Raw genomic sequence first — 25,544 nt, 5'->3', positions numbered from 1 at the left:
CCACCAGTTTGACCATATTTCAGAGCTGCAACATCACTGGAGTGCCCAAAAGCTCAAGGTGTGCAATACTCAGAGACATGGCCAAGGTAAGAAAGGCTGAAATACGACCACCACTGAACAAGACACACAAGCTGAAACGTCAAGACTGGGCCAAGAAATATCTCAAGACTGATTTTTCTAAGGTTTTATGGACTGATGAAATGAGAGTGAGTCTTGATGGGCCAGATGGATGGGCCCGTGGCTGGATTGGTAAAGGGCAGAGAGCTCCAGTCCGACTCAGACGCCAGCAAGGTGGAGGTGGAGTACTGGTTTGGGCTGGTATCATCAAAGATGAGCTTATAGGGCCTTTTCGGGTTGAGGATGGAGTCAAGCTCAACTCCCAGTCCTACTGCCAGTTTCTGGAAGACACCTTCTTCAAGAAGTGGTACAGGAAGAAGTCTGCATCCTTCAAGAAAAACATGATTTTCATGCAGGACAATGCTCCATCACACGCGTCCAAGTACTCCACAGCGTGGCTGGCAAGAAAGGGTATAAAAGAAGAAAATCTAATGACATGGCCTCCTTGTTCACGTGATCTGAACCCCATTGAGAACCTGTGGTCCATCATCAAATGTGAGATTTACAAGGAGGGAAAACAGTACACCTCTCTGAACAGTGTCTGGGAGGCTGTGGTTGCTGCTGCACGCAATGTTGATGGTGAACAGATCAAAACACTGACAGAATCCATGGATGGCAGGCTTTTGAGTGTCCTTGCAAAGAAAGGTGGCTATATTGGTCACTGGTTTGTTTTTGTTTTGTTTTTGAATGTCAGAAATGTATATTTGTGAATGTTGAGATGTTATATTGGTTTCACTGGTAAAAATAAATAATTGAAATGGGTATATATTTGTTTTTTGTTAAGTTGCCTAATAATTATGCACAGTAATAGTCACCTGCACACACAGATATCCCCCTAAAATAGCTATAACTAAAAACAAACTAAAAACTAATTCCAAAACTATTCAGCTTTGATATTAATGAGTTTTTTGGGTTCATTGAGAACATGGTTGTTGTTCAATAATAAAATTATTCCTCAAAAATACAACTTGCCTAATAATTCTGCACTCCCTGTATATATTACATCTCATTTGTTTTGTTCTCCTTTGTTGAACAGAATACATAGGTAGACTCAGGAGCTGCTGATTGGTGTCTGCGCATATATGCCTGAAAGAAGGAAATAAATGAGATAATAGAAGTAAATAGAAAAGTTGTTTAAAATTGTATTCTCTATTTGAATCATGAAAGAAAGAATGTTGGGTTTCATGTCCCTTTAATCATAGGTAATAGCAACAGGCAGCGTTAGGTAGGAGGGCCAAAGGATTCAACATGAGTATATCACTGGCATAAAGGATTTGCTGGCAACATGCTGCTGATTTATGACCACAGAAGACCTCAAAGGAGTAGCTGTAAACATTCATCTGAATAAAGGAGTTGCTGATCTGAGGTTGGTCTGAGCTAACAGTCGATATCTTATCTGATCTAAAGTCTAATGTTTTGCCATGCAGGAGGCATTAGGGCATTTCAAGGCATCTGATCTGAGGCCTGATACAGGCACATAGGTGAAATAGAGAGGATCAGAGGTAATTCCCAAAAGGTTAAAAGCCAGGGAAAATTGCCATTATGACAATCAAACTGCACATATTTTGTGTAAATACAGAAGTATTGCATAAACAAAACATATTATAAAGACAATGCAATACTATTTTGAATTTCAAATGAGCATTGTTTGTTTTCTGGCCAATTTGGACATCATAGACTAATATACCTACATAGGGCCAGATTTATTAACGAGTGGGAGCACTGTTGGCTGCAGGTTCGCATAAGCGAACCAGTTACCGAGATTTTGCTTCTTAACCCACTTCGCCACTTGTTATGTGGTGTATGTCAATCCCTCCAGACTTTTCTGACCGGGGGAAATTGACGGCCCTTGTTTGCGCGTGATTGGCTGTGTGTGAGCATGGGGCGGCGTTAAACACTAGCTGTAGTGTACAATGGTAAATGCAAGCAGCTTATTGTTGCCCTCTAGATGCAAAGCAGGGCGGACAGGAGCAAAGATGTACGCCCCTGTCCGCCTTACTTTGTTAAATCTGGCTCATACTGAGCACATGCGTAGCAGGAATTATTGCCTCCGATACTGTGCACATAGAAATATTGCTTCTCTTTCTGTATGTATTTGCACAATGTAATAACAGAATATGCAAATAAAAAGAAAACTAACTTTCCAATATACTTCTAACTAAAACATGAAAGTTTCATTTTGACTTTAGTGTCCCTTTAAATATTAAGTTTCCTAAGGAGGCAGATAATATTAAATGAATATCCCAATATACATTAGTTTGCTCTAAATCTATATAAAATGATGTACAAATAAGTGTATGGTTGAAAACAAATTGAATAACTTACATTTTTGGACTAACTGCAGAAAAACACGGAGTAATGATCAACCAACCCCTTAGCTGCCAGTAACAGAAAACTGTAGTTAACCCCTTAGCTACCAACACCAAACATCATAGTAGTTAACCTATTGGCTATTAGTTGCATTTAAACAAAACAAACAAAAGTCACTTCAGGACCTCTGTGGCTGCACTGGTCTGATATTTAGTGGTACGGATGTTTAATTTGTGCTCAAGTGCTGACATTGGGAATTTGCAGTAACGCATGATAAATCAGTTCTCAGATTATATGGTATCCAAGTGCCTTTTTATTCTTGTACTATTATACTTAAATAAAAGTGATTATTTTTATCCAGGATCAATATTACTATCAGAATTTGTTTTTAGGTAATAAAACATTCAGATCATGTTAATATTTGGGGCAGACGTCACATGTTATATATATTTAAGAAGAAAAAAAAGGGTTTTAGATTTTCTCCATAGAGCTTTCACTAATTATGTCTGGAAAAGTGCTTGCAATATAATTTGCACTCATATTAGAAAAATGAAATACATTTTATGAAAACTGGACACAATCTGAATACAGTATGCTAAGGAAAAAAAAACACGTGGACCTGCAGAGAGAAGTATTTATATTAAACAAAATGGTGATTGTTCTTTTATTTAACAGCTTGATTCATCCTGACAGATGTCTCATGTATGTTTCTCAGACACTTTTCCTCTGATGAACTCAAACGTTCATTGAGTTGAACAGACCTTCAACCTCACATCAAACAAATCAACCTACGATTTATCATATGTTTTAGTCAAAAAGCGATTCCTCATTTAAACTCAGACTGCATCCATAATTGTCTGAAAGGCCTCAGCTCCCAGTTCATAAGGCTTCCGACTCGTGAGATTTCATTCACATTCATAAGTTAATGCACATTTTTTTTAACTCTTCCAGGAAGCTTATTAGTAAATCTTATTAATTAAGTTGGGCGATTATACAAATGTTGACAGTTAAAGGGATATTGTGCTATATTTTTTTCCTCTTAATGCATCCTAATGAGTTGTTACTTGAGCTGCACAATATTCAGTAGTACTGTCCTTTGTGCATAGACAGAGACAAATAAAAAAGCAGGTATGCTCTTCCTGCAGGTTCAGTTCTTGAGAACAATGGATGATGTTTCCAATGTGCAAAAACAGCTATTACAAACTTAAAAATACACCTAAAAAGGAACAATTTCCTTGCATTTAATATTCTGCAGCTGGAATAACGGGACATTAGAAATCTAGGGAAAACAATTTTTACAGTACAGGCTCCCTTTAAAGCAGTGTTTCTCAATTCCAGTCCTCATGACCCTTAACGGGCCAGGTTTTCGTGATATCTGAACTAGAGCACAGGTGAAACAATCAGCTGATCAGCAACCATGGTAATCAGCTTTTATCAATCTGATTGTTTCACCTGTGCTCTAGTTCAAATATAATGTAAATCTGGCCTTTTAGAAGTCATGAGGACTGGAGTAGAGAAACATTGCTTTAAAGCAAACAAAACTGACCCACAGATTAAGATGCATTGCCCTCAAATACATAAAGCTCCACTATGGTTTAATTTGTTTAAACAAGATCTAGTGCAGAAAATCCATGGTCTGATTAGCTCTTGACACATGTGCAAAACATTTCAGAGCAGTTTGGAATGTGGTAGTGTGCTCCTCTGGCTATAATGGCTAAAGTTATACTGACTCTGATTGGCTGTACTACAAATGCATCTTTTATTCCTTTTAAATCAAACAGAAGTACGACATGGACTACAAAATTAATTCAAGTTAAAGTGAATGTCAATTTTGATGCTAAAGTGCCCGTTTTTTTAAAAATTTGATTAAAAACAGGGGCACTTTAATTAATCAAAATTTACATTTCACTCCTGTTGTGAAAAACAAAACAAAAAACTTACCTTTTAATCTTCACAGCAGCTCCAGCTTCCTCCGCCCGTCGCAAAGCCTCTTCCTGGGTCTAAAATGAGGAATCCGGCTTCCTCCAATCACGGCGTTGAATTAGCCGCGGATTCCCCCCGGGGTGAAGCCGTGATTGGAGGATGACCTATCCATCATTTCTGACATCAGAAATGGCTTGCAACGACCGGAGGAAGCTGGAGCTGCTGTGAAGAATAAAAGGTAAGTTTTTTTTCTCATCAGGAGTGAAATGTAAATTTTGATAAATTAAAATGCCCCTGTTTTTAATCGAATTTTTAAAAACCAGGCACTTTACCATCAAAATTGACATTCACTTTAACTCACATCTAAGTAAATTTAATGTGAACAATTTATTAGATGAAACTTTTTGGAAGTCCTTATCACCATCATAATATTCATATGGTTCTATGTTCCGCAATGCTATGATAGGTGTATAGCTACAGAATGTGGGGTGGCATTAAACAGTAGCCATAGTGTACAATGGTAAATGCAAGCAGCTTATCGCTGCCCGCTAGACGTGAAGCAAAGCTACACGCCCCTGTCCGCCTTACGTTGTTAGATCTGACCCATACTGAGCACATCCTTAGCAGGAACTATTGCCTCAGATACTGTGCACATAAAAATATTGCTTCTCTTTGCATACTCATCTAAATCACGAAAGTTTAATTTTGACTTTAGTGTCCCTTTAAATATCACAAGTTTCCTAAGGAGGCAGATAATATTAAATGCATATCCCAATATACATTATTTTGCTCTAAATGTATACTTTTAAAATGATGCACAAATAAGTGTATACAAACAGAATTACAAACAGATAAGGATTAATCCTTCATTTCCTATTGAAGCTCCTTCAGAAATAGTATTCAGGGGGTTACTTAAAGGGACAGGAAACCCCAAATGTTTAATTCACGATTCGATTAGAACATAATATTTTAAACAACTTTCAAATTTACTTCTATTATGAAATTTGCTTAAAGGGACATAAAACCCAAATTGTTTCTTTTATGATTTAGAAAGAGCATGCAATTTTAAACAGCTTTCTAATTTACTTCTATTATGTAATTTGCTTCATTCTCTTGAGATCCTTTGCTGAAAAGCATATCTAGATTAGCTGCTGATTGGTGGCTGCACATAGATGCCTTGTGTGATTGGCTCACCCATGTGCATTGTTATTTCTTCAACAAAGCATATCTAAAGAATGAAGCAAATTAGATAATAGACGTAAATTGAATGTTGTTTAAAATTGTATTCTCTATCTGAATCATGAAATAAAAATTTTGGGTTTAGTGACACTTTAATTCTCTTGTTATCCTTTGCTGAAGGAACAGCATTGCCTTACTGGCAGCTAACTGAACACATCTAGTTAGCCAATCACAAGAGACAAATGTGTACAGGCACGAATCAGCAACTAGCTCCCACTAGTGCAGAATATGTGCATATTCTTTTTTTTAACAAGGGATACCAAGAGAATAAAGCACATTTGAAAAAAGAAGCAATTTTAAAAGTGTCTTAATATTACATGCTCTATCTGATTTTTGTAAATTTAATTTTGACTTTCCTATCCCTTTAAGGTTTTCGCAAATTTTTTTTGTTCCTCATTTGTGGCTTTTATTTCTATGACATTCCAATCCATTAGAACAAACTTATTTTTACCTTCAACTGCTCTCTTGAAGAATACTTTGCAGCTGCCACAGGTTAATACTCCATAGTGACAACCAGAAGCCTCATCGGAACAAACTAGGCATAGCTTTGGAGGTGGTCCTGTGCTGGTAGAGGAGGTGGACGGAGAAGGACTCACATCAGGTCTCATTCCTGGACTAAAAAATAAATAAATGAAAGAATTAGATGAACGTGTCCATAACAGCATATACATCAGTACAGGTAACTATGTATGCAGGGGTATACAAAGTAATGAAACGCAAAATGATAAAATAGCAAAAGTATAGCAAGATTTTTTTTTACACCTTAAAGACTGAACGAAGAAAAAATAAAATGAGTAAACAAACTGCATAAGAGAAATAAACAAGTCTGTCAGTAAGTCAGCTCCAGACCAGCGATGCACTACTGGGAAACATCTGGTGAGCCAATGACCAGTGGCTTGTGTGTGTGGCCACCAATCACTGGCTTACTCCCAATGGTACACTGCTACTCCTGAGACTACCTAGGTATGCTTTTCAACAAAGGATAGCATAAAACAGAGTGAATTTAATAATAGAAGGAAATTAAGAGAGTCTCATAAAATTGCATGAACGTTTCATTTTAACATGCACGCCCCTTTCATTTCATTATTGAGAGAATACAGTGGAAGGTTATTTGCTACATATAACCTTTTATGTTTTGTCAAACACAGGTCTGGAGTGGAGAATAAACACTTAAAGAACAATTCCTTAAAGATTAATATAAGTGTGTCAGATAGGGTTGCCACCCATCCCTTTAAATACAGAAAACGTATAAGTTACACATGCTGCAGGGTGGAATATGAATAGTGCTGTCAAGAATCACAATGCATATTCCTCCCTGCACACCCTGCAGCATGTGTAACTCATAAGTGTCCAGGAAACCATGGCTGAGGTGGCAACCCTAGTGTCAGATCCCATGAAAAGTAAATTGACAGCCGTTAGGGAAACGCCACATATACAAGTGTGCTAAACAAAAGCTTTGGAAACAAAACATTTCTTTTTCCAGGAAGATAAAAGCAGAGCTGTGTTGGCATGCACAGACACATCTTTTCCTGGGGCTTTATCAACACACAAAATCTTGCCTTCTATGAACTGAAACGCCTCAATGGAACTTATGTTATGACTCAAGAAATACAAAAAGCTATTAAAGCTCTTACATTCAACTAATTATTCAAAGATACAAATCAGGGAGGTTACTTTGCACTTAAAGGGACATGAAGCCCAAACATTTTCTTCCAGGATTCAGACAGAGCATGTGATTTTAAACAACTTTCAAATTTGCTTCTATAATCTAAATTACTTCAATCTCTTGGTATCTTTAGTTGAAAGGCATATGTAGATAGGCTCAGGAACATAAATTGATTACTGGGAGCTAGATGCCGATTGGTGGCTGCACAAAAATGCCTCTTTTCATTGGTTCTCCAGATGTCTTCAGATAGCTCCCAGTAGTGCATAGCTGCTCCTTCAAAAAGGATACCAAGAAAATGAAGCAAATTGGAAAAGTGTTTGAAATCACATGCTCTATTTGAATAATGAAAAATAAGGAAAAGAAAAATGTTGGGTTTCATGTCCCTTTAAGCAAAGTGTAAAGGGAGCACTTGCACAAGACATATCTGTACACCTTGCTAATCAGACGGTTCAAAACCACCCAGTTCAGGTGTTTATGGCTTTTGCTTATCACAACCCTATTTATCATACCGAGTACTTTAAGTAAAATACAGTAATCTGTCCACTTTAATGTTGTGGTAAAAAAAATAATAAAAAGAAATTCTTTGGCAGAAGCCATTGCATGGAGAATCCTAGTGACAACTGTGTGTCAACAACTGCAGCACCAAATACTGCACAAATTGATTTTAAAGATATAGCGCAGAACAATGTGCTCAGGCAAACAGGGACTTGCAAGTACTGCAGCAGCATAATGTTTAGTCTTTAAATTAACATTTCACAGGTGTCAAGTGCATGCCCTTTAAAGTCTAATCAGTGAGAAAAGGGCACATCCTTTTCCCATAAACATTTCACTAGGGATATGTGGCATGTTTCTGGTTGGATTAAACCTACCCAGGTGAGCAAGCCATACATAGGAAAGTCCCTCTGGTATAAGAATTACTAATAGTTTGGTGCAAAACTGGGATCAGCCATCAACAAGAACCTAGAAAACAATTATGCTAAGCAAAACTACTTGACTGATAAATGTAATTTTTTCATTATAATTATTATTATTTTTTGCTAAAGGATTAATTGCAATCTAAAAGATGGTGGATAAGATCAGAATAGGAGATGACTACACGCATGATATCCTGCAATAGCTAGATATACTTGGAATAGTGGTAGCTACAGGATATACAAATAGGACAGGAGGGTATACTGTGGAATTCAGAATACTCACTCTCTAACATGAAGCAACATTATGCTTAGCCAGCACAGCTGCTTATTTATATTTTTAATAAAAACTATTTAGAATTAAACCATAATATGAGGCAAAGAGGAAATAAGATAAATACTTATACTTCTCAAGTGTTGTGGCCTTGCACTGCCCAAAATGCAAGTTTTGGTAATAAAATGCAGTCATTAAAACATTTGCAATTTATCGTATGTAATAAAAATACATTTATGTCCCTTTAACAGCATACATTTGTAGTCTATTAACATCTGGAAACGTTTAAAACAGAACAGATAAAGCAAAAAACATAATTTATGTAAGAACTTACCTGATAAATTCATTTCTTTCATATTAACAAGAGTCCATGAGCTAGTGACGTATGGGATATACATTCCTACCAGGAGGGGCAAAGTTTCCCAAACCTTAAAATGCCTATAAATACACCCCTCACCACACCCACAAATCAGTTTAACGAATAGCCAAGAAGTGGGGTGATAAGAAAAAGTGCGAAGCATATAAAATAAGGAATTGGAATAATTGTGCTTTATACAAAAAAATCATAACCACCACAAAAAAGGGTGGGCCTCATGGACTCTTGTTAATATGAAAGAAATGAATTTATCAGGTAAGTTCTTACATAAATTATGTTTTCTTTCATGTAATTAACAAGAGTCCATGAGCTAGTGACGTATGGGATAATGACTACCCAAGATGTGGATCTTTCCACACAAGAGTCACTAGAGAGGGAGGGATAAAATAAAGACAGCCAATTCCTGCTGAAAATAATCCACACCCAAAATAAAGTTTAACAAAAAACATAAGCAGAAGATTCAAACTGAAACCGCTGCCTGAAGAACTTTTCTACCAAAAACTGCTTCAGAAGAAGAAAATACATCAAAATGGTAGAATTTAGTAAAAGTATGCAAAGAAGACCAAGTTGCTGCTTTGCAGATCTGGTCAACCGAAGCTTCATTCCTAAACGCCCAGGAAGTAGATACTGACCTAGTAGAATGAGCTGTAATTCTTTGAGGCGGAGTTTTACCCGACTCAACATAGGCAAGATGAATTAAAGATTTCAACCAAGATGCCAAAGAAATGGCAGAAGCTTTCTGGCCTTTCCTAGAACCGGAAAAGATAACAAATAGACTAGAAGTCTTACGGAAAGATTTCGTAGCTTCAACATAATATTTCAAAGCTCTAACAACATCCAAAGAATGTAATGATTTCTCCTTAGAATTCTTAGGATTAGGACATAATGAAGGAACCACAATTTCTCTACTAATGTTGTTGGAATTCACAACTTTAGGTAAAAATTCAAAAGAAGTTCGCAACACCGCCTTATCCTGATGAAAAATCAGAAAAGGAGACTCACACGAAAGAGCAGATAATTCAGAAACTCTTCTAGCAGAAGAGATGGCCAAAAGGAACAAAACTTTCCAAGAAAGTAATTTAATGTCCAATGAATGCATAGGTTCCAACGGAGGAGCTTGAAGAGCTCCCAGAACCAAATTCAAACTCCAAGGAGGAGAAATTGACTTAATGACAGGTTTTATACGAACCAAAGCTTGTACAAAACAATGAATATCAGGAAGAATAGCAATCTTTCTGTGAAAAAGAACAGAAAGAGCAGAGATTTGTCCTTTCAAAGAACTTGCGGACAAACCCTTATCCAAACCATCCTGAAGAAATTGTAAAATTCTCGGTATTCTAAAAGAATGCCAAGAAAAATGATGAGAAAGACACCATGAAATATAAGTCTTCCAGACTCTATAATATATCTCTCGAGATACAGATTTACGAGCCTGTAACATAGTATTAATCACGGAGTCAGAGAAACCTCTATGACCAAGAATCAAGCGTTCAATCTCCATACCTTTAAATTTAAGGATTTCAGATCCGGATGGAAAAAAGGACCTTGTGACAGAAGGTCTGGTCTTAACGGAAGAATCCATGGCTGGCAAGATGCCATCCGGACAAGATCCGCATACCAAAACCTGTGAGGCCATGCCGGAGCTATTAGCAGAACAAACGAGCATTCCCTCAGAATCTTGGAGATTACTCTTGGAAGAAGAACTAGAGGCGGAAAGATATAGGCAGGATGATACTTCCAAGGAAGTGATAATGCATCCACTGCCTCCGCCTGAGGATCCCGGGATCTGGACAGATACCTGGGAAGTTTCTTGTTTAGATGAGAGGCCATCAGATCTATCTCTGGGAGCCCCCACAATTGAACAATCTGAAGAAATACCTCTGGGTGAAGAGACCATTCGCCCGGATGCAACGTTTGGCGACTGAGATAATCCGCTTCCCAATTGTCTACACCTGGGATATGAACCGCAGAGATTAGACAGGAGCTGGATTCCGCCCAAACCAAAATTCGAGATACTTCTTTCATAGCCAGAGGACTGTGAGTCCCTCCTTGATGATTGATGTATGCCACAGTTGTGACATTGTCTGTCTGAAAACAAATGAACGATTCTCTCTTCAGAAGAGGCCAAAACTGAAGAGCTCTGAAAATTGCACGGAGTTCCAAAATATTGATCGGTAATCTCACCTCCTGAGATTCCCAAACTCCTTGTGCCGTCAGAGATCCCCACACAGCTCCCCAACCTGTGAGACTTGCATCTGTTGAAATTACAGTCCAGGTCGGAAGAACAAAAGAAGCCCCCTGAATTAAACGATGGTGATTTGTCCACCACGTTAGAGAGTGTCGAACAATCGGTTTTAAAGATATTAATTGAGATATCTTCGTGTAATCCCTGCACCATTGGTTCAGCATACAGAGCTGAAGAGGTCGCATGTGAAAACGAGCAAAGGGGATCGCGTCCGATGCAGCAGTCATAAGACCTAGAATTTCCATGCATAAGGCTACTGAAGGGAATGATTGTGACTGAAGGTTTCGACAAGCTGTAATCAATTTTAGACGTCTCTTGTCTGTTAAAGACAGAGTCATGGACACTGAATCTATCTGGAAACCCAGAAAGGTTACCCTTGTTTGAGGAATCAAAGAACTTTTTGGTAAATTGATCCTCCAACCATGATCTTGAAGAAACAACACAAGTCGATTCGTATGAGACTCTGCTAAATGTAAAGACGGAGCAAGTACCAAGATATCGTCCAAATAAGGAAATACCACAATACCCTGTTCTCTGATTACAGACAGAAGGGCACCGAGAATCTTTGTGAAAATTCTTGGAGCTGTAGCAAGGCCAAACGGTAGAGCCACAAATTGGTAATGCTTGTCTAGAAAAGAGAATCTCAGGAACTGATAATGATCTGGATGAATCGGAATATGCAGATATGCATCCTGTAAATCTATTGTGGACATATAATTCCCTTGCTGAACAAAAGGCAATATAGTCCTTACAGTTACCATCTTGAACGTTGGTATCCTTACATAACGATTCAATAATTTTAGATCCAGAACCGGTCTGAAGGAATTCTCCTTCTTTGGTACAATGAAGAGATTTGAATAAAACCCCATCCCCTGTTCCGGAACTGGAACTGACATAATTACTCCAGCCAACTCTAGATCTGAAACACAATTCAGAAATGCTTGAGCTTTCACTGGATTTACTGGGACATGGGAAAGAAAAAATCTCTTTGCAGGAGGTCTCATCTTGAAACCAATTCTGTACCCTTCTGAAACAATGTTCTGAATCCAAAGATTTTGAACAGATTTGATCCAAATTTCTTTGAAAAAACGTAACCTGCCCCCTACCAGCTGAACTGGAATGAGGGCCGTACCTTCATGTGAACTTAGAAGCAGGCTTTGCCTTTCTAGCAGGCTTGGATTTATTCCAGACTGGAGATGGTTTCCAAACTGAAACTGCTCCTGAGGACGAAGGATCAGGCTTTTGTTCTTTGTTGAAACGAAAGGAACGAAAACGATTGTTAGCCCTGTTTTTACCTTTAGACTTTTTATCCTGTGGTAAAAAAGTTCCTTTCCCACCAGTAACAGTTGAAATAATAGAATCCAACTGAGAACCAAATAATTTGTTTCCCTGGAAAGAAATGGAAAGTAGAGTTGATTTAGAAGCCATATCAGCATTCCAAGTCTTAAGCCATAAAGCTCTTCTGGCTAAGATAGCCAGAGACATAAATCTAACATCAACTCTAATAATATCAAAAATGGCATCACAGATGAAATTATTAGCATGCTGGAGAAGAATAATAATATCATGAGAATCACGATTTGTTACTTGTTGCGCTAGAGTTTCCAACCAAAAAGTTGAAGCTGCAGCAACATCAGCCAATGATATAGCAGGTCTAAGAAGATTACCTGAACATAGATAAGCTTTTCTTAGAAAAGATTCAATTTTTCTATCTAAAGGATCCTTAAACGAGGTACCATCTGACGTAGGAATGGTAGTACGTTTAGCAAGGGTAGAAATAGCCCCATCAACTTTAGGGATTTTGTCCCAAAATTCTAACCTGTCAGGCGGAACAGGATATAATTGCTTAAAACGTTTAGAAGGAGTAAATGAATTACCCAATTTATCCCATTCCTTAGCAATTACTGCAGAAATAGCATTAGGAACAGGAAAGACTTCTGAAATAACCGCAGGAGCTTTAAAAACCTTATCCAAACGTATAGAATTAGTATCAAGAGGACTAGAATCCTCTATTTCTAAAGCAATTAGTACTTCTTTAAGTAAAGAGCGAATAAATTCCATCTTAAATAAATATGAAGATTTATCAGCATCAATCTCTGAGACAGAATCCTCTGAACTAGAAGAGTCCAAAGAATCAGAATGATGGTGTTCATTTAAAAATTCATCTGTAGAGAGAGAAGATTTAAAAGACTTTTTACGTTTACTAGAAGGAGAAATAACAGACAAAGCCTTCTTTATGGATTCAGAAACAAAATCTCTTATGTTATCAGGAACATTCTGCACCTTAGATGTTGAGGGAACTGCAACAGGCAATGGTACATCACTAAAGGAAATATTATCTGCTTTAACAAGTTTGTCATGACAATTATTACAAACAACAGCTGGAGAAATAGCTACCAAAAGTTTACAGCAGATACACTTAGCTTTGGTAGATCCAGCAGGCAGTGGTTTTCCTGTAGTATCTTCTGGCTCAGATGCAACGTGAGACATCTTGCAATATGTAAGAGAAAAAACAACATATAAAGCAAAATAAATCAAATTCCTTATAAGACAGTTTCAGGAATGGGAAAAAAATGCCAAACATCAAGCTTCTAGCAACCAGAAGCAAATGAAAATGAGACTGAAATAATGTGGAGAAAAAAGCGACGCCCATATTTTTTGGCGCCAAATAAGACGCCCACATTATTTGGCGCCTAAATGCTTTTGGCGCCAAAAATGACGCCACATCCGGAACGCCGACATTTTTGGCGCAAAATAACGTCAAAAAATGACGCAACTTCCGGCGACACGTATGACGCCGGAAACGGAAATGAATTTTTGCGCCAAAAAAATCCGCGCCAAAAATGACGCAATAAAATGAAGCATTTTCAGCCCCCGCGAGCCTAACAGCCCACAGGGAAAAAAGTCAAATTTTTGAGGTAAGACAAAATATGATAATTTAAAGCATAATCCCAAATATGAAACTGACTGTCTGGAAATAAGGAAAGTTGAACATTCTGAGACAAGGCAAATAAATGTTTGAATACATATATTTAGAACTTTATAAATAAAGTGCCCAACCATAGCTTAGAGTGTCACAGAAAATAAGACTTACTTACCCCAGGACACTCATCTACATGTTTGTAGAAAGCCAAACCAGTACTGAAACGAGAATCAGTAGAGGAAATGGTAAATATAAGAGTATATCGTCGATCTGAAAAGGGAGGTAAGAGATGAATCTCTACGACCGATAACAGAGAACCTTATGAAATAGACCCCGTAGAAGGAGATCACTGCATTCAATAGGCAATACTCTCCTCACATCCCTCTGACATTCACTGCACGCTGAGAGGAAAACCGGGCTCCAACTTGCTGCGGAGCGCATATCAACGTAGAATCTAGCACAAACTTACTTCACCACCTCCCTTGGAGGCAAAGTTTGTAAAACTGATTTGTGGGTGTGGTGAGGGGTGTATTTATAGGCATTTTAAGGTTTGGGAAACTTTGCCCCTCCTGGTAGGAATGTATATCCCATACGTCACTAGCTCATGGACTCTTGTTAATTACATGAAAGAAACCATGTTTTATGCAGACTTTTTTTGGGCTGGTAGTAGAAAGGTAGATCTTAATGCATTCGTGTGCTCACATTTAATCTACCTTACAAAAAAACTTTACTGCAGCAGAAGTTTTAAATGTTGCTCAAATTGCATCTCTGTGGGCTGAAATCATTTATGTTTTTAGCTATTTGCTTATATTCCTCAAGCTTGTTTAATTTAAACAGCTTGTTGAAAGCTTAGATCTAACTTCCAACCAAATGATGGCAACCAAAGTACAGTGTGCAAACAAAAATAAATAAATAAAAGTAGAAAATACTAGCGAACATGACTTACAAAGCTAAAAATAAATTATTAAATACCACAGTATCCCAGGGAGCCGAAACTAATTTAGGTTCTGGCAACTTCAGCAAGTAATCCATCTAGCCGACATCAGATAAATGACAATATTTACTGGGCCGTGTGGGATGGTGCCAAATTCAATACAGTCTGTGCACATTTTGCCAAGGGTAAAAATAATGCAACACAAGTACTCACTGCAATGGACAACCAAAATACACAATGCAGACTCCAAAAGGTATTATGTGGTGGCTCAGTGCAAAAACTAGTGTTCCGAGCACTAAACCGTTCTTCATAACATTGTAGCAACAATCACTCATTAGGTTACTTGGTCTTTCCGCTTTGTGCTTGTCATTATATACTACCATGTTGTAACATTCGTCAGGAGTATGCATCAGTTTTATGTTCCTATTTACCTTATTTGTTGGCATTTCTTGTTTTTTAATTGTATGCAGCATCTGCAATTATGCTGATCAAGCTTAGTTTTCAGCCAACAGCTTTTATTTACCTGTTAGTTATAAAGTGATATAATAATACCAATAATAACAACATTATTATTATATATGCACACACACGCACATATATAAATCGATAAAATAAAACTTCAATTAAAATGTTTTTGTTTAAATCAGAAACACAGTAAATTGTATAGTTATAAAATTAAAGTCCAAAATTACTCTTATCTTCAAATAACTAGATAAGTTACGCATCTGGCATAACTCCTATTTTACCCATGTAACAGTGTGTTATAGGTATTAGACAGTGCACATTAACGCTATGTGCTTAGCTAAAGGATGGTTGTCTGAATAACAGAGTTACAACATGAAATATCATCATCACTGTGCACAAATATAGTACGATTTCCAGGCTTCCCCTTATTTGAAGGATAGGTGCTCCAATATTGATATAAATTCCTGGTCAAACAACTACTACTACTAATAGTAAACCATACAGCAAGAAATACGTGCAATGTGTTCTTCACTGAACAGAATTGGTTTTCTGCATTTTGTAATAAAATGATGCCGGCATTATGAAGCTTTTAAATGTTATTTTTTAACCAACATGGACACCACCACACATCTGTTTTACAAGTTAACAAAAGCCTTGTCTTTGTGCTTGACGGATTCTCCAGTGACATACGTAATCAGCTCCTTAACCCATAAAGGAGACACATTTTATGTGTCACTAAGTTCAAGAAATGTAAAACTATTTAAATAAAAAAAAACTCAGAAAAAAAGTCAAACATAACATTTATGATTTAGTACCATATCATTTTACACACTATGTACAGTAAAAGAAAACCAAGTAAAATAAGTTTATGTTCCAGATTTTGCAGCTGTAAGGCACAACATACGTGCCAACAATCACACCCGCTCTTTCCCTACAGATCTCAGTTGTTCACTTTGCCCAGAAATTCGTATTATGAGACAAACCTGGACAGATTATTATAGACCGTGATCAGAGCTGTTGCAATTTTTTTTATTATTATTACAATTGTTATACAGAATTGCTTAGTACAATGGCTGCTGCATCTGGTTGACATATTGTTGCCAAGAGAATAAGGCAGAATTAGAATTTAGAAACAATATTATATGTGCAACAACATTAAATACTGCCTCTGTCATCTTTTTGATCTCACCTAAAACAGAAAATTATGCAAAATAAATAACAGTATTTTAGTAAACAGGGAACACACTCACAGTTAAATCCATTTAGTATTTCAGAGTTGTGCTTCTTTAACTATGGTAAAAATAATAAATACATTAATAACATTGAACCTAAGCACTTGAGAGGTTTATAGCTGAGATAGCCACATGAATCTTTTTTTTGGGGGGGGGGGCAGCCAAACATTGATTGTTCAGACTAAAGTCACAACCATGAATGTGAGATAGCCACATGAATCTTGGGGGGGGGGGGGGGGCAGCCAAACATTGATTGTTCAGACTAAAGTCACAACCATGAATGTGAGATAGCCACATGAATCTTGGGGGGGGGGGCAGCCAAACATTTATTGTTCAGACTAAAGTCACAACCATGAATGTGAGATAGCCACATGAATCTTGGGGGGGGGGGCAGCCAAACATTGATTGTTCAGACTAAAGTCACAACCATGAATGTGAGATAGCCACATGAATCTTGGGGGGGGGGGGCAGCCAAACATTGATTGTTCAGACTAAAGTCACAACCATGAATGTGAGATAGCCACATGAATCTTGGGGGGGGGGGCAGCCAAACATTGATTGTTCAGACTAAAGTCACAACCATGAATGTGAGATAGCCACATGAATCTTTGGGGGGGGGGGGGGCAGCCAAACATTGATTGTTCAGACTAAAGTCACAACCATGAATGAGCAAACTGAGATCTTGGAAGTCATTAAATGTTGCACTATTTTGCACATTATAAATATTTGGCAAAGGTATTTTCAAAGCTGAAAATCTATATCAACGCACACAGAGATGGAAGCAATTAATGGAGATCATAAAATGAATGGATGCTTATGTACTGAATCATAACTATTATGTAGACTTGTATGGTATTTCTATTTCATGCCATTAACCCTGTTAACCATGACCCTTTCGTTTCATTCTAGCTTTATAACCGTATGACAGATAGTTAAATGCTTTGTTTTGCAGTGATAGATTTTCTATTGTTTTTAATCATCTCATGGCATCTTTAGATTTATAGAAAAGACTTAAAATATTCTGGCAGCAAGTTTCCGTAGAATTGACTTATTAAAAGCTGAGCAGCTGCAATCTGATGCTGGAAAACCAGGCAGAAAAGTTGTTAATATTGGATAACTACAGTTGGCTAGAAACTCGGAATGTTATTAAGACTCACAAATTTACATTTATATATTGATCTCACCATGAATATGATACACACCACATTATTGTTTGGGTTCCATGAATGCCACAAAGTATTACAACTTATTTTAATATATGCGCGCACAAGTTTAAAAAAAAAAAATGCTAAATGACACTTAAAGGTAAAATACCTTAAGATTTTTTATATAAAATGCTTCGTTATGTGTCCTTTACAATATTTTTTCATCATTTATTTTGCCCCTTTTCATGTAATTTAACACCACCAGCAAAAGTATTATGACTCACTGAAGGCTCAGATGATAGTTACATTTTTTTTTAGCAATAACAGAATTTATGTTTACCTGATAAATTACTTTCTCCAACGGTGTGTCCGGTCCACGGCGTCATCCTTACTTGTGGGATATTCTCTTCCCCAACAGGAAATGGCAAAGAGCCCAGCAAAGCTGGTCACATGATCCCTCCTAGGCTCCGCCTACCCCAGTCATTCGACCGACGTTAAGGAGGAATATTTGCATAGGAGAAACCATATGTTACCGTGGTGACTGTAGTTAAAGAAAATAAATTATCAGACCTGATTAAAAAAACCAGGGCGGGCCGTGGACCGGACACACCGTTGGAGAAAGTAATTTATCAGGTAAACATAAATTCTGTTTTCTCCAACATAGGTGTGTCCGGTCCACGGCGTCATCCTTACTTGTGGGAACCAATACCAAAGCTTTAGGACACGGATGAAGGGAGGGAGCAAATCAGGTCACCTAAATGGAAGGCACCACGGCTTGCAAAACCTTTCTCCCAAAAATAGCCTCAGAAGAAGCAAAAGTATCAAATTTGTAAAATTTAGAAAAAGTGTGCAGTGAAGACCAAGTCGCTGCCTTACATATCTGATCAACAGAAGCCTCGTTCTTGAAGGCCCATGCGGAAGCCACAGCCCTAGTGGAGTGAGCTGTGATTCTTTCAGGAGGCTGCCGTCCGGCAGTCTCATAAGCCAATCGGATAATGCTTTTAATCCAGAAGGAGAGAGAGGTAGAAGTTGCTTTTTGACCTCTCCGTTTACCAGAATAAACAACAAACAAAGACAAAGTTTGTCTGAAATCCTTAGTAGCTGCTAAGTAAAATTTGAGAGCACGAACTACATCCAAGTTGTGCAACAAACGTTCCTTCTTTGAAACTGGATTAGGACACAAAGAAGGCACAACTATCTCCTGGTTAATGTTTTTGTTAGAAACAACTTTTGGAAGAAAACCAGGTTTAGTACGCAAAACCACCTTATCTGCATGGAACACCAGATAAGGAGAAGAACACTGCAGAGCAGATAATTCTGAAACTCTTCTAGCAGAAGAAATTGCAACCAAAAACAAAACTTTCCAAGATAATAACTTAATATCAACGGAATGTAAGGGTTCAAACGGAACCCCCTGAAGAACTGAAAGAACTAGGTTGAGACTCCAAGGAGGAGTCAAAATTTTGTAAACAGGCTTGATTCTAACCAGAGCCTGAACAAAGGCTAGAACATCTGGCACAGCTGCCAGCTTTTTGTGAAGTAACACAGACAAGGCAGAAATCTGTCCCATCAAGGAACTTGCAGATAATCCTTTTTCCAATCCTTCTCGAAGGAAGGATAGACTCTTAGGAATCTTAACCTTGTCCCAAGGGAATCCTGCAGATTCACACCAACAGATATACCAAATTATGTGGTAATTTTTCTGGTTACAGGCTTTCAGGCCTGAACAAGAGTATTAATAACAGAATCTGAGAACCCTCGCTTTGATAAGATCAAGCGTTCAATCTCCAAGCAGTCAGCTGGAGTGGGTCGAACGGACCTAGAACAAGAAGGTCTCTCAAAGGTAGCTTCCATGGTGGAGCCGATGACATATTCACCAGATCTGCATACCAAGTCCTGCGTGGCCACGCAGGAGCTATCAAAATCACCGACGCCCTCTCCTGATTGATCCTGGCTACCAGCCTGGGGATGAGAGGAAACGGCGGGAACACATAAGCTAGTTTGAAGGTCCAAGGTGCTACTAGTGCATCCACTAGAGCCGCCTTGGGATCCCTGGATCTGTACCCGTAGTAAGGAACTCTGAAGTTCTGACGAGAGGCCATCAGATCCATGTCTGGAATGCCCCACGGTTGAGTGACTTGGGCAAAGATTTCCGGATGGAGTTCCCACTCCCCCGGATGCAATGTCTGACGACTCAGAAAATCCGCTTCCCAATTTTCCACTCCTGGGATGTGGATAGCAGACAGGTGGCAGGAGTGAGACTCCGCCCATAGAATGATTTTGGTCACTTCTTCCATCGCTAGGGAACTCCTTGTTCCCCCCTGATGGTTGATGTATGAACTTGGCCCTCGCTAGCTGAGGCCAAGCTTTGAGAGCATTGAATATCGCTCTCAGTTCCAGAATATTTATCGGTAGAAGAGATTCTACCCGAGACCAAAGACCCTGAGCTTTCAGGGATCCCCAGACCGCGCCCCAGCCCATCAGACTGGCGTCGGTCGTGACAATGACCCACTCTGGTCTGCGGAAGGTCATCCCTTGTGACAGGTTGTCCAGGGACAGCCACCAACGGAATGAGTCTCTGGTCCTCCGATTTACTTGTATCTTCGGAGACAAGTCTGAATAGTCCCCATTCCACTGACTGAGCATGAACAGTTGTAATGGTCTTAGATGAATGCGCACAAAAGGAACTATGTCCATTGCCGCTACCATCAAACCTATCACTTCCATGCACTGCGCTATGGAAGGAAGAGGAACGGAATGAAGTATCCAACAAGAGTCTAGAAGTTTTGTTTTTCTGGCTTCTGTCAGAAAAATCCTCATTTCTAAGGAGTCTATTATAGTTCCCAAGAAGGGAACCCTCGTTGACGGAGATAGAGAACTCTTTTCAACGTTCACTTTCCATCCGTGAGATCTGAGAAAGGCCAGGACAATGTCCGTGTGAGCCTTTACTTGAGGAAGGGACGACGCTCGAATCAGAATGTCGTCCAAGTAAGGTACTACAGCAATGCCCCTTGGTCTTAGCACCGCCAGAAGGGACCCTAGTACCTATGAGAAAATCCTAGGAGCAGTGGCTAATCCGAAAGAAAATGCCACGAACTGGAAATGCTTGTCCAGGAATGCAAACCTTAGGAACCGATGATGTTCCTTGTGGATAGGAATATGTAGATACGCATCCTTGAAATCCACCTTGGTCATGAATTGACCTTCCTGGATGGAAGGAAGAAGTGTTCGAATGGTTTCCATCTTGAACGATGGAACCTTGAGAAACTTGTTCAAGATCTTGAGATCTAAGATTGGTCTGAACGTTCCCTCTTTTTTGGGAACTATGAACAGATTGGAGTAGAACCCCATCCCTTGTTCTCCTAATGGAACAGGATGAATCACTCCCATTTTTAGCAGGTCTTCTACCCAATGTAAGAATGCCTGTCTTCTTATGTGGTCTGAAGACAACTGAGACCTGTGGAACCTCCCCCTTGGAGGAAGCCCCTTGAACTCCAGAGAATAACCTTGGGAGACTATTTCTAGCGCCCAAGGATCCAGAACATCTCTTTCCCAAGCCTGAGCGAAGAGAGAGAGTCTGCCCCCCACCAGATCCGGTCCCGGATCGGGGGCCCGCATTTCATGCTGTCTTGGTAGCAGTGGCAGGTTTCCTGGCCTGCTTTCCTTTGCTCCAGCCTTGCATAGGTCTCCAGGCTGGATTGGCTTGAGAAGTATTACCTTCCTGCTTAGAGGACGTAGCCCTTGGGGCTGATCCGTTTCTGCGAAAGGGACGAAACTTAGGTTTATTTTTGGTCTTGAAAAGACCTATCCTGAGGAAGGGCGTGGCCCTTGCCCCCAGTGATATCAGAGATAATCTCTTTCAAGTCAGGGCCAAAGAGTGTTTTCCCCTTGAAAGGAATGTCAAGCAATTTGTTCTTGGAAGACGCATCCGCTGCCCAAGATTTTAACCAAAGCGCTCTGCGCCACAATAGCAAACCCAGAATTTTTTCGCCGCTAACCTAGCCAATTGCAAGGTGGCGTCTAGGGTGAAAGAATTAGCCAATTTAAGAGCACGAATTCTGTCCATAATCTCCTCATAAGAAGAAGAATTACTAATAATCGCCTTTCCTAGCTCATCAAACTAGAAACACGCGGCTGCAGTGACAGGGACAATGCATGCAATTGGTTGTAGAAGGGAACCTTGCTGAACAAACATCTTTAGCAGACCTTCTAATTTTTTATCCATAGGATCTTGGAAAGCACAACTATCTTCTATGGGTATAGTGGCGCGCTTGTGTAGAGTAGAAACCGCCCCCTCGACCTTGGGGACTGTCTGCCATCAGTCCTTTCTGGGGTCGACTATAGGAAAACAATTTTATAAATATGGGGGGAGGTACTAAAGGTATACCGGGCCTGTCCCATTCTTTACTAACAATGTACGCCACCCGCTTGGATATAGGAAAAGCTTCGGGGGGCCCCGGGGCCTCTAAGAACTTTTCCATTTTACATAGTGGTTCTGGAATGACCAGATAATCACAATCATCCAAATTGGATAACACCTCCTTAAGCAGAGCGCAGAGATGTTCCAACTTAAATTTAAAAGTAATCACATCAGGTTCAGCTTGTTGAGAAATGTTTCCTGAATCTGAAATTTCTCCCTCAGACAAAACCTCCCTGGCCCCCTCAGACTGGTGTAGGGGCCCTTCAGAAACCATATCATCAGCGTTCTCATGCTCTACAGAATTTTCTAAAACAGAGCAGTCGCGCTTTCGCTGATAAGTGGGCATATTGGCTAAAATGTTTTTGATAGAATTATCCATTACAGCCGTTAAATGTTGCATAGTAAGGAGTATTGGCGCACTAGATGTACTAGGGGCCTCCTGTATGGGCAAGGCTGGTGTAGACGAAGGAGGGGATGATGCAGTACCATGCTTACTCCCCTCACTTGAGGAATCATCTTGGGCATCATTTTTACTAAATTTTTTTTATGACATAAAATACATATAGTTAAATGAGAAGGAACCTTGGTTTCCCCACAGTCAGAACACAATCTATCTGGTAGTTCAGACATGTTAAACAGGCATAAACTTGATAACAAAGCACAAAAAACGTTTTAAAATAAAACCGTTACTGTCACTTTAAATTTTAAACTAAACACACTTTATTACTGCAAATGTGAAAAAGTATGAAGGAATTGTTCAAAATTCACCAAAATTTCACCACAGTGTCTTAAAGCCTTAAAAGTATTGCACACCAAATTTGGAAGCTTTAACCCTTAAAATAACGGAACCGGAGCCGTTTTTATATTTAACCCCTTTACAGTCCCTGGAATCTGCTTTGCTGAGACCCAACCAAGCCCAAAGGGGAATACGATACCAAATGATGCCTTCAGAAAGACTTTTCTATGTATCAGAGCTCCACACACATGCAGCTGCATGCCATGCTGTCCTCAAAAACAAGTGCGCCATACCGGCGCGAAAATGAGGCTCTGACTATGATTAGGGAAAGCCCCTAAAGAATAAGGTGTCTAAAACAGTGCCTGCCGATATAATCATATCAAAATACCCAGAATAAATGATTCCTCAAGGCTAAATATGTGTTAATAATGAATCGATTTAGCCCAGAAAAAGTCTACAGTCTTAATAAGCCCTTGTGAAGCCCTTATTTACTATCTTAATAAACATGGCTTACCGGATCCCATAGGGAAAATGACAGCTTCCAGCATTACATCGTCTTGTTAGAATGTGTCATACCTCAAGCAGTAAGAGACTGCACACTGTTCCCCCAACTGAAGTTAATTGCTCTCAACAGTCCTGTGTGGAACAGCCATGGATTTTAGTTACGGTGCTAAAATCATTTTCCTCATACAAACAGAAATCTTCATCTCTTTTCTGTTTCTGAGTAAATAGTACATACCAGCACTATTTTAAAATAACAAACTCTTGATTGAATAATAAAAACTACAGTTAAACACTAAAAAACTCTAAGCCATCTCCGTGGAGATGTTGCCTGTACAACGGCAAAGAGAATGACTGGGGTAGGCGGAGCCTAGGAGGGATCATGTGACCAGCTTTGCTGGGCTCTTTGCCATTTCCTGTTGGGGAAGAGAATATCCCACAAGTAAGGATGACGCCGTGGACCGGACACACCTATGTTGGAGAAAAAGTATTTTTTAATTAAGGTATGTACATTGTTACTTTAGACATAATGCTATTGCACACTTAATAGACTACAACACGGTGTAAACATTATTTCCATGCTCTCCGGGAAACAAAACAATTAGTGCAACTCACTTTATTGCTATGGTCTGGAACCGAACCTGCAATATTTCCAAGGTATGCCTCTATAAATAAATAAATTATATATATATATATGTATATGTATGTATGCGCTCTGGGGAAAAAACACAATTGCAACCCAGATTCAAGGAAGTAAAACACAATTTATTAAAACACAATGTGCTATATTGCACTTACAGGATTGTAGATAAAAACAGACACATCGTTAGATATCATGGCAATGAACAGCTTCACTGACAGCTCAGGATCCACAGCGAGTCCAATCTTTAAAAGTCCAATCTTTGCAAGTTAGTCAGCTGATTGCTCCAAGGACCAGTGATACATGAGTCCTTTTTAGCTCTTTAACTATATATATATATATATATTTGTTATATGGGATGGTATGCACTACTTTATTAATCATACCCTACTCATTAAAATGACCTGATTATTTAAATCATATCAGGACAAGACTGTGCTCGGGGGGGATAAATTGAAAATTGTTACAAAAAGGAGAAAAAAATCTATGAGCTCTAAGGCTCATAGTGAGATCCCTATATCCAGCACCAGAGTATGTGGTTATCTCTCACTAACTAGTAATTCATCAGAAAATTGGTTTACCCTGTTAGTTCCCAAATAACTGTGAACACAAATTGCAATAAGTATTTTTACTTCAAAAAAACCTATCATACACAGAAAAATAAAATTATACTTTAAACAGTGCACATATGATTAGATTACTGCCGACAGAACCAAAAAATTATATAAATAATTAACGAACGTGGGCCTACTTTACAGCTAATAATATCTTGAAAGCTGAAACATTCTAACAGTTCTATTGTTTGAAAAACAATTGCTTATTTGTTTCAAAATGATTTCCAACTGTATCCAAAACTGAATACAACAGCTATAGCCAATTTAATGGATCCAGCAATAAATGTAAAGTCACTTTAATATGGTGGGGCACTTGTAAAACGTCCGTGACTCAGCGGATTGTGAGGGGGACTTATCGCTCACGGGATCTATGAGACTTCACTAGGTGCAGTAGTTACTTCTTTCAATAGTGTAAGTTCATCAACAACAATATATACTGCAGTTAGGAATACGTGACACCCCAAGGGATTATGGCTGAACTGTATGTGAACGCCTACCTCGCTAGGTTATCAATTGAACTCCATTACAGGTAACTATTTTAAATTTACCTTGATTGTAGTTTTTCAGTCTCTGCTAATCTTTCTCCCCTTTGGGGAATATTTCACTTGACGGTCTTGTGTTACCTCTATTGCAAAGGTGTTTTTCCGATCCCACCGTGAGCGTGCCTTTCTCTGCTCCACTGTTTTTAGTAGGTCCGGTTCAGCGTGTAGAGGGCTCATCTGCAGCCCTCTCAGTAATTGCATTTTTTTAACTTTTGACTTGAAACATTAAAACATTAAGCCTGGCATCACAAGTGGTCATCATTTTTTGTTACTGTAACAAATGTGTGTGTATGTGTGTGTTTTGTGCTCCTAACATTTTAATCTTGCATAT

General features: G+C 38.9%; 1 protein-coding gene across 4 annotated transcripts in view; it reads right to left on the bottom strand.

Annotated features, from left to right (window-relative positions):
• The window catches only part of NR3C1 (nuclear receptor subfamily 3 group C member 1), a 288,230-nt gene that overhangs the window by 90,731 nt on the left and 171,955 nt on the right, over positions 1 to 25,544 (bottom strand). For all 4 annotated transcript variants that reach the window (XM_053717157.1, XM_053717158.1, XM_053717156.1 and 1 more), the window contains exon 3: positions 6,041 to 6,204. In XM_053717157.1, coding sequence (XP_053573132.1) covers positions 6,041 to 6,204 — 164 coding nt within the window. The remainder of the gene's footprint in view (positions 1 to 6,040; positions 6,205 to 25,544) is intronic.

Source organism: Bombina bombina, chromosome 6, assembly GCF_027579735.1.
Source record: "Bombina bombina isolate aBomBom1 chromosome 6, aBomBom1.pri, whole genome shotgun sequence".
NCBI lineage: Eukaryota > Metazoa > Chordata > Amphibia > Anura > Bombinatoridae > Bombina > Bombina bombina.
This window is presented reverse-complemented; position numbering and strand designations above follow the sequence as displayed.